This window comes from Leptodactylus fuscus, chromosome 9 (assembly GCF_031893055.1).
Source record: "Leptodactylus fuscus isolate aLepFus1 chromosome 9, aLepFus1.hap2, whole genome shotgun sequence".
Lineage (NCBI taxonomy): Eukaryota > Metazoa > Chordata > Amphibia > Anura > Leptodactylidae > Leptodactylus > Leptodactylus fuscus.
Genome location: NC_134273.1, coordinates 2,885,096 through 2,894,605, shown reverse-complemented (window position 1 = coordinate 2,894,605; position 9,510 = coordinate 2,885,096). Strand labels below are relative to the sequence as shown.

At 46.1% G+C, this 9,510-nt stretch overlaps 1 protein-coding gene across 2 annotated transcripts in view; it reads left to right on the top strand.

Moving 5' to 3' along the window:
* The first annotated feature begins 5,417 nt into the window (after positions 1 to 5,417).
* Positions 5,418 to 9,510, top strand: part of IPO13 (importin 13) — a 40,539-nt gene continuing 36,446 nt past the window's right edge. The window contains exons 1-2 of one of the 2 annotated variants that reach the window (XM_075287311.1): positions 5,418 to 5,522; positions 8,748 to 8,812. In XM_075287311.1, coding sequence (XP_075143412.1) covers positions 8,756 to 8,812 — 57 coding nt within the window. In that variant the 5' untranslated portion in view covers positions 5,418 to 5,522; positions 8,748 to 8,755. Of the gene's footprint in view, positions 5,523 to 8,489; positions 8,813 to 9,510 lie in introns of both variants that reach the window. The other variant, XM_075287310.1, reaches the window with a different exon arrangement.

Here is a 9,510-nt window from a genome sequence, read left to right as displayed (position 1 = left end):
GCAATCCGCCGCTCTGATTGGCTGAGCTGTGTGTCAGTCAGAGAGGAGGCGGGCCATCTCCTCAGCGGACATGTTGTGTACAAGGTGGTGATGTGAGGACAGGAGTCCTGTCAGGTCGTACTAGTGCTGTATAACATATCACTGCTATACTACTACTATCTGGCCAGCAGGAGCATTGTAATAGTAATATAACATTACAGACAAGCTCTAATAGGAAATAGCAGAAGCTCACTTATCATGGCGGTTTGTAGACGCCGTGACATGGCCGCCAGCTATAGCGGTATTTTATCTCATCCATGTAGTTTCCTTATAATACATCCATGTCTGTCTCGTGCAGATCAGAGCTCAGGTCCACGTCCTGTACAGATTACGTCTTTGTGACAAATATGGTGGTATTTTGTGATGGCGTTCATTATTATGCCATTGTCAGCCTATTAATAGGCTTTGTGCTAGAGTGGAAATTGCAGGATTTAGTATTAAGTTAAAACAAAAACTTTAAAAAATGAGTCGACCTCTGACCGCGGCGCATTTATCGATAAAACGTTCCTGTTCCTGGTTTTAGACATTTATGAATCTTATTATAGGGACGAAAAGTGTCACCAAAATCTGTACACAAAAACTCACAGTCTAAGGATTCATTCACACGGAGTAAACGTGCGCTCGTTTTGGCAAAATACACGTGTAAAGAATACACGTGTAAAAATAAAACTCCCATTGACTTCAATTATATTTTTTTACATGTGTAAAAAAAACACATCAAAATACACGTGTAAAATGTCATTGAAGTCAACGGGAGTCTTATTTTTACACGTGTATTTTGCCAAAATACTCACGCGTTTACTCTGTTTATTTAGATGAAAAGAGGCCCTAGGCCAGGGGGCTCAAACTCAATTTCCCCGGGGGCCGCTGGAGGTAGAGTCTGGGTGAGGCTGGGCCGCATCAGCTTTTCCACAATTTTTTTTTTCTAAAAGTCGCCATATTCTGACACTCATATCTTTTTTATACGTCCGTGTACGGGGATGCATAGGGCGTCTTTTTTTTGCGGGGCCGGGTGTACTTTTTAGTTCTACCATTTTGGGGAATTGCTTTTGCTTTGATAATTTTTTATTCAACTTTTTATCAAAACAGTGAAAAAACGGCAGTTCGGCACTTTTGACTTTTTCTTCCCATTACGGCATTTACCGTACAGGTAAAATATTTTTATAGATTTGTAGAGCGGGCGATTTCGGACACGGTGATACCTAACATGTAGGTCCTTCACAGTATTCAACTACTTTTATATGTGTTCTAGGCAAAGGGGAGTGATTTGAATTTTTAAAACTTTTAAATTTTTTAATTTTTTTTTTTTAACTTTTTTAAATTTATTTTTGCATTTATTAGACCCCCTATGGGTCTTGAAACCCAGGGGTCTGATCACTAATGCAATGCATTGCAAAAAAATGTCATTTCTTTTGCAGGCTGCATAGAGCAGCCTGAAAAAGAAAATCACTGCAGACCGGCCGGGGAACCTTTACAAGGCTTGGGAACCCCCGAATGGAAACCTATTCACATAAAAAAAATCAGTTACCTGGGAAAACCCGCGATCCCATAGACTATAATGAGGTCCGTGTGGCTTCCGCATGAAACACGCAGAGAGAAAAGTGCTGCTTTTTTTTCTTAAATTCGCCATATTCTGACACCCATAAATTTCTTATATTGCTGTGTACAGGATGTATAGGGCGTCTTTTTTTGCGGGGTTGGGTGTACTTTTTAGTTATGCCATTTTGGGAATTGCTTTTGCTTTGATCGCTTTTTCTTCAAATTTTTATCGGAAGAGAAACAGGGAAAAAAAACGGCGGTTTGGCACTTTTGATTTTTTTTCCCACTACGGCGTTTATTGTACAGGAAAAATATTTTTAGACATTTGTAGAGCGGGTGTTTTCAGACACAGGGACATCTAATGTGTATGCGTTTCACTGTATTTAGTACTTTTATATGTTTTCTAGGCAAAGGGGGAGTGATATGCACTGCAATGCATTTCAAATTATCGGCCCTTCTATTGTGAGAGTGTAGCCTGCAATAGAAACAAATTACATACAGGCCTCAGAGCCTTCTCAAGGCTTCCTTCCGGCTGTCATGGTAATGGGATGCCGGCCCTGGAGCTTGCTGTAGGTGCCGGTGATCCCTGGCAAAATGGCGGTGCCTACACGCTGCTGGTAAAATGGCGCACTGGTCAGCTGGCATTAGTGCGGGTGTCTGCTGTATAATATAGCAGACACCCAGCAGCTATGGAGGACACTCAGCTTCCAAGCAGTACGGTGTACTGGTACTAGTACGGCAGAGAAAGGGTTGGGAAAGGGTTAATAAATTTGTTGTAAAGTGAGACACTTCTAAACCACGCCCGTTATAAACCACACCCATTGTAGACCACACCCATTCTGGGCACATTTTTCAGAGATGTCGAGCCTGTGGTATCTTACGGTTCTATCAGGTACTCGCTGGTCATAAATATGATGTAAATGCAAAGTTCTATAAATTTTGGTGCAGATGTAGACAGAAAATTGTTAGTTCTTTAATGGTAAATGAGCCCCATTGTATACCTAGGCCCCTTTAGTGCAGATGAAGACCAACAGAGTTTCTTTTGGGATCCTTTTGCATGGTACACTAGTAAAATGGCTAATATACGTTTTGTTACAGTGGGACTAGGCACATATGTCAGCGCATACAGTGGTATACACGGGAGGTATACAGTGGTATACATGAGGTATATAGTGGTATACATGGGAGGTACACATGGTATACAGTGTTATAGACGGGAGGTACATATGGTATACACAGGAGGTACACATGGTATACACGGGAGGTACATAGTGGTATACAGAGGAGATACACATAGTATACAGTAGTATACATGAGGTACCGTATATAGTGGTGTATACATGGGAGGTACACATGGTATACAGTGGAGTACAAGGGAGGTATACATCTGCAAGTCTTCCCAACATATACTACCAGTGAAAGGGCCTCATACTCACAAGTATCTTAATAGGTTATGGTATGTGGCAAAATTGGGGGCCATTGTTATCCCACAGGGGCACAGGAGACCCCTCCATCTGTAAAATAATATAATGTGGGGAGCATTGATTGTTGGATTTGAGAAGTTAGAGTCCATTCACACGGAGAAAAATAGTGAGGAATTTCAGCGCTGAAAAAGGAACCCATTGAAGTCAATAAGGGGCTTTTTTTCAGCGCTGAAATTCCACACCAAATTCCTCACAATTTTCCTCCGTGTGAATGAACCCTTAAAAGGGTTTTTGGATGGGGTAATTTGTTACCTCTCAGTCAGAAGCAGAATCCCATCGGTCTTGTGATAGTGACAGCACACGGAGCCAGCGTGTTCGTGACTGACCCATCAATAATGTCCGTACATAGTAACCCATGCTATGTCCAACCAAGGTATCCTGTAGTACAGCCACACCACGTTCCCTATATAGTCAGCCATGACATGCCCACATACACCATACCTATCAATATATGTGAAGGCCCCTCCGGGAGAACATTGCACAAAGTTTTCAGGATATCCCATGCCCTGTTTTGGTCTGTGCCATGCGGAATATTAGATTGTGAGACAATCCTATAATATTACCTTATTATTTAGAATGTGATCAGGGGAGGTCGAAATAAGAAATAAAACTTTACTTCTATTAGTTACAGTAAAAAACAAGTAACGTGAATGAGAGGAGACGTATCCCCTCCAAAACTAATAGTGCGGCGGATGTCACATCACATGCACAGATAGCTCCACACCTTCACTATGAACTATGAGGGCTTAGTCTGACATTGGGTGACCTAAAGGGAAGTTTATCTTTTGTTCCTGCCCCATCCTAACATACTGAGGTGGATCGGGGTGAATTTTAGCCATTCTTCTCCTTGGAGCTTGGCTTATGACTATGACCCAGGGCACTATATACCTAATTTATATAGGGTACTATTCATCTTTCAGCATCGCCCCTTGGTTTATTTAGAGGGGTCATCTACATTTATATTGCTGATCCCAATCCCAACAAGAGAATTTACTATTATCTAACAACAGAATTTGCAGCTCTGTATCTAATATTGATGTATGTGTGGAGATATCTGTGCATGTGATGTGACACAGCTGTGTGAGCGGAGATGACGTCCCCCACACTATTAGGGGTCATTCACCCGGAGTAACGCGGCGCTGATTCTGGCACAATAACTCGTGGCAGAATCAGCGCTGATAAAAAGACTCCCATTGACTTCAATAGGTTTCGTTTTCCGCACGGAACACATTGAAGTCAATGGGAGGCTTTTTTATCAGCGCTGATTCCACCGCGAGTTATCGTGGCAGAATCAGCGCCGCGTTAATCCGTGTGAATGGACCCTTAGTTTTGGAGGGGATAGGTCTGCTCTCCTTCACATTGCTATTTGTAACTATAACTAAGAAAAGTAAACTTAACTCATTTTTTATCGGGACACATTTCTGACACCCCCTGATCACATTCTGGATATTACACCAGGCCTGAGAGATTTGGCCGCTCTTCAGGGACCCCGGGGACGTTACCCCGGTCTTGGATAGGTTCCAGGAGACTCGGGCTAAGGCCCCACATTACAGATAAGCTATTTTTTTTTGTTGCAGATTTTGATGTGATTTTTTTGATGCAAAGTCAATAATGGCTACAAAAAGAAAGAGACGTATCTAGGCAGTTCTTCTACTTTTCTCTTCCGCTTAGTCCACTCCTAGCTTTGGCTCAAAAAACCACAGCAAAATCTGCAACAAAAACAGCTACGTTTCCGCAACGTGTGGCCTCGGCGTAAATTCACACGGATTCTGACTCAGTATCTGCCTTGTGTTGTTTTTAGCGGCCGATCGTCCCATTCATCTAAGACCGATCAGTGCGTGAGAGCAAAAAGTCCCAGAGAGCAGCCTGAAGAGCCGCGACGATTCTTCTTCACTTTCCAGTGTGTGAACTCGGCCTTGATGTACAGCGTCAGCCCATCTATACAGTACCAGGTATGCTGAGAGGTTTATGTAGCACCTACATATACTACAGTGCTGTACACACACCATAGGGATGGGACATAGCTAGGCAGTGGATTCACCTGACGGGGCTGATAACAGAGGACACTAGGTTTTATCCAACTGCACAGCACATAGGGATCAGGTTCAGAATGCAGACAGGAACTACATCTCCCAGAAAGCCTTGCGGCAGGTCCTTTCTCTCCCGTCTTCTTTGCCGGTTTGTCCACAGACACCGATCACGATTGTACGTTTCTACTGCGTTTCCCGGGAGTAGGGCCGAGGGGTTGGAGGTCCCCGGGGTGTGATGTGAGTCTAATAATCAGGCATTTACTAGGACAACCCGCAGCCTGGAAGGACCCCCTGCTGGTGTGTGTCATAGAGAGGGGGAGAGAGAACGGCGCCGGCCAGAGGGAAGGAGGCCGGGAGACCACAGAGCCTGGGAAGGAGGTCTCATCATCAACACTACTGAGACTGCACACTGAGGAGAGACAGACCCCAGGTATATGAGACTGTGGAGAGACAGACCCCAGGTATATGAGACTAAGGAGAGACAGACCCCAGGTATATGAGACTGAGGAGAGACAGACCCCAGGTATATGAGGCTGTGGAGAGACGGACCCCAGGTATATGAGACTAAGGAGAGACAGACCCCAGGTATATGAGACTGAGGAGAGACAGACCCCAGGTATATGAGACTGTGGAGAGACAGACCCCAGGTATATGAGACTGTGGAGAGACAGACCCCAGGTATATGAGACTAAGGAGAGACAGACCCCAGGTATATGAGACTGAGGAGAGACAGACCCCAGGTATATGAGACTGAGGAGAGACAGACCCCAGGTATATGAGACTGAGGAGAGACAGACCCCAGGTATATGAGACTGAGGAGAGACAGACCCCAGGTATATGAGACTGAGGAGAGACAGACCCCAGGTATATGAGACTGAGGAGAGGCAGACCCCATTTATATGAGACTGAGGAGAGACAGACCCCAGGTATATGAGACTGAGGAGAGACAGACCCCAGGTATATGAGACTGAGGAGAGACAGACCCCAGGTATATGAGACTGAGGAGAGACAGACCCCAGGTATATGAGACTGAGGAGAGACAGACCCCAGGTATATGAGACTGAGGAGAGACAGACCCCAGGTATATGAGACTGAGGAGAGACAGACCCCAGGTATATGAGACTGAGGAGAGACAGACCCCAGGTATATGAAACTAAGGAGAGGCAGACCCCATTTATATGAGACTGAGGAGAGACAGACCCCAGGTATATGAGACTGAGGAGAGACAGACCCCAGGTATATGAGACTAAGGAGAGGCAGACCCCATTTATATGAGACTGAGGAGAGACAGACCCCAGGTATATGAGACTGAGGAGAGACAGACCCCAGGTATATGAGACTGCACACTGAGGAGAGACAGACCCAAGGTATATGAGACTGAGGAGAGACAGACCCCAGGTATATGAGACTGAGGAGAGACAGACCCAAGGTATATCAGACTGAGGAGAGACAGACCCAAGGTATATGAGACTGAGGAGAGACAGACCCCAGGTATATGAGACTGCACACTGAGGAGAGACAGACCCCAGGTATATGAGACTGAGGAGAGACAGACCCAAGGTATATCAGACTGAGGAGAGACAGACCCCAGGTATATGAGACTGAGGAGAGACAGACCCCAGATATATGAGACTGAGGAGAGACAGACCCCAGGTACATGAGACTGCACACTGAGGAGAGACAGACCCCAGGTATATGAGACTAAGGAGAGGCAGACCCCAGGTATATGAGACTGAGGAGAGACAGACCCCAGATATATGAGACTGAGGAGAGACAGACCCAAGGTATATCAGACTGAGGAGAGACAGACCCCAGGTATATGAGACTGAGGAGAGACAGACCCCAGGTATATGAGACTGAGGAGAGACAGACCCCAGGTACATGAGACTGAGGAGAGACAGACCCCAGGTATATGAGACTGAGGAGAGACAGACACCAGGTATATGAGACTGAGGAGAGACAGACCCAAGGTATATCAGACTGAGGAGAGACAGACCCGAGGTATATGAGACTGAGGAGAGACAGACCCCAGGTATATGAGACTGAGGAGAGACAGACCCCAGGTATATGAGACTAAGGAGAGGCAGACCCCAGGTATATGAGACTGCACACACTGAGGAGAGACAGACTCCAGGTATATGAGACTGCACACTGAGAAGAGACAGACTCCTGGTACATCAGACTGCACACTGAGGAGAGACAGACTCCAGGTATATGAGACTGCACACTGAGGAGAGACAGGCTCCAGGTATATGAGACTGCACACACTGAAGAGAGACAGACTCCAGGTATATGAGACTGCACACTGAGAAGAGACAGACTCCTGGTACATCAGACTGCACACTGAGAAGAGACAGACTCCTGGTACATCAGACTGCACACTGAGGAGAGACAGACTCCAGGTATATGAGACTGCACACTGAGGAGAGACAGGCTCCAGGTATATGAGACTGCACACACTGAAGAGAGACAGACTCCAGGTATATGAGACTGCACACTGAGGAGAGACAGGCTCCAGGTATATGAGACTGCACACACTGAAGAGAGACAGACTCCTGGTACTTCAGACTGCACACTGAGGAGAGACAGACTCCAGGTATATGAGACTGCACACACTGAAGAGAGACAGACTCCTGGTACTTCAGACTGCACACTGAGGAGAGACAGACTCCAGGTATATGAGACTGCACACACTGAGGAGAGACAGACTCCAGGTATATGAGACTGCACACTGAGGAGAGACAGGCTCCAGGTATATGAGACTGCACACACTGAGGAGAGACAGACTCCAGGTATATGAGACTGCACACTGAGGAGAGACAGACTCCTGGTACTTCAGACTGCACACTGAGGAGAGACAGACTCCAGGTATATGAGATTGCACACTGAGGAGAGACAAGCTCCAGGTATATGAGACTGCACACTGAGGAGATACAGACCCCAGGTATATGAGATTGCACACTGAGGAGAGACAGGCTCCAGGTATATGAGACTGCACACACTGAAGAGAGACAGACTCCAGGTACATCAGACTGCACACTGAGGAGAGACAGGCTCCAGGTATATGAGACTGCACACACTGAAGAGAGACAGACTCCAGGTACATCAGACTGCACACTGAGGAGAGACAGGCTCCAGGTATATGAGACTGCACACTAAGGAGAGACAGACTCCAGGTATATGAGACTGCACACTGAGAAGAGACAGACACCAGGTACATAAGACTTAAGATTAAGAGATTCCTTATATAGGAGAGTGCACACTCAGTAATAACAAGGAAATCGCTCAGGAGACGGTATACCTTAGAGAGATCGGCTTATGGTGCAGGACATTGTATTATTGGGAGTGACAGGCTCATACAGGAGAGTGTTCACTCATTTGATTGCACTTTTCGCAGGGTCCTCCTTCCTCGGAATACCTGCACATTGGCAGTGGTGCTGTCACTGCACGCAGAGTGGTGGGGGGTACCTTCACTGTCATCTCTGTACTCAGCTGGGAGGCGGCTAGGAGTTGCCCCTCCCCTCTGTGCTGTATGTGAGCTGCACTGAGAGGAGCGGAGCAGGGATGAAGCGCAACGCTGGGATGTGCTGATTCACCGTCATTCTCATCTGGAAGCACAAACAGATTCACGATCACCTCCTCCCCCTCCCCCCAGGTCCAGAGATGGAGCGCAGGCAGGAGCAGCAGAACCTGGACTTCACCATGGACAATGTGGAGAAAGTAAGTGATGATTAGTACATCGCACGTATACATGCCATGGTATGTACAGCTTTATATACGTCGTCCAGTACCAGGGCACTACATCTCATATATATTGCTCAGTACCAGGGCACTACATCCCATATATATTGTCCAGTACCAGAGCACTACATCCCATATATATTGCCCAGTACCAGGGCACTACATCCCATATATATCATCCAGTACCAGGGTACTACATCCCATACATATTGTCCAGTACCAGGGCACTACATCCCATATATATTGTCCAGTACCAGGGCACTACATCCCATATATATTGCCCAGTACCAGGGCACTTCATCCCATATATATTGCTCAGTACCAGGGCACTACATCCCATATATATTGTCCAGTACCAGGGCACTACATCCCATATATATTGCCCAGTACCAGGGCAATACATCCCATATATATCATCCAGTACCAGGGTACTACATCCCATACATATTGTCCAGTACCAGGGCACTACATCCCATATATATCATCCAGTACCAGGGTACTACATCCCATACATATTGTCCAGTACCAGGGCACTACATCCCATATATATTGTCCAGTACCAGGGCACTACATCCCATATATATTGCCCAGTACCAGGGCACTTCATCCCATATATATTGCTCAGTACCAGGGCACTACATCCCATATATATTGTCCAGTACCAGAGCACTACATCC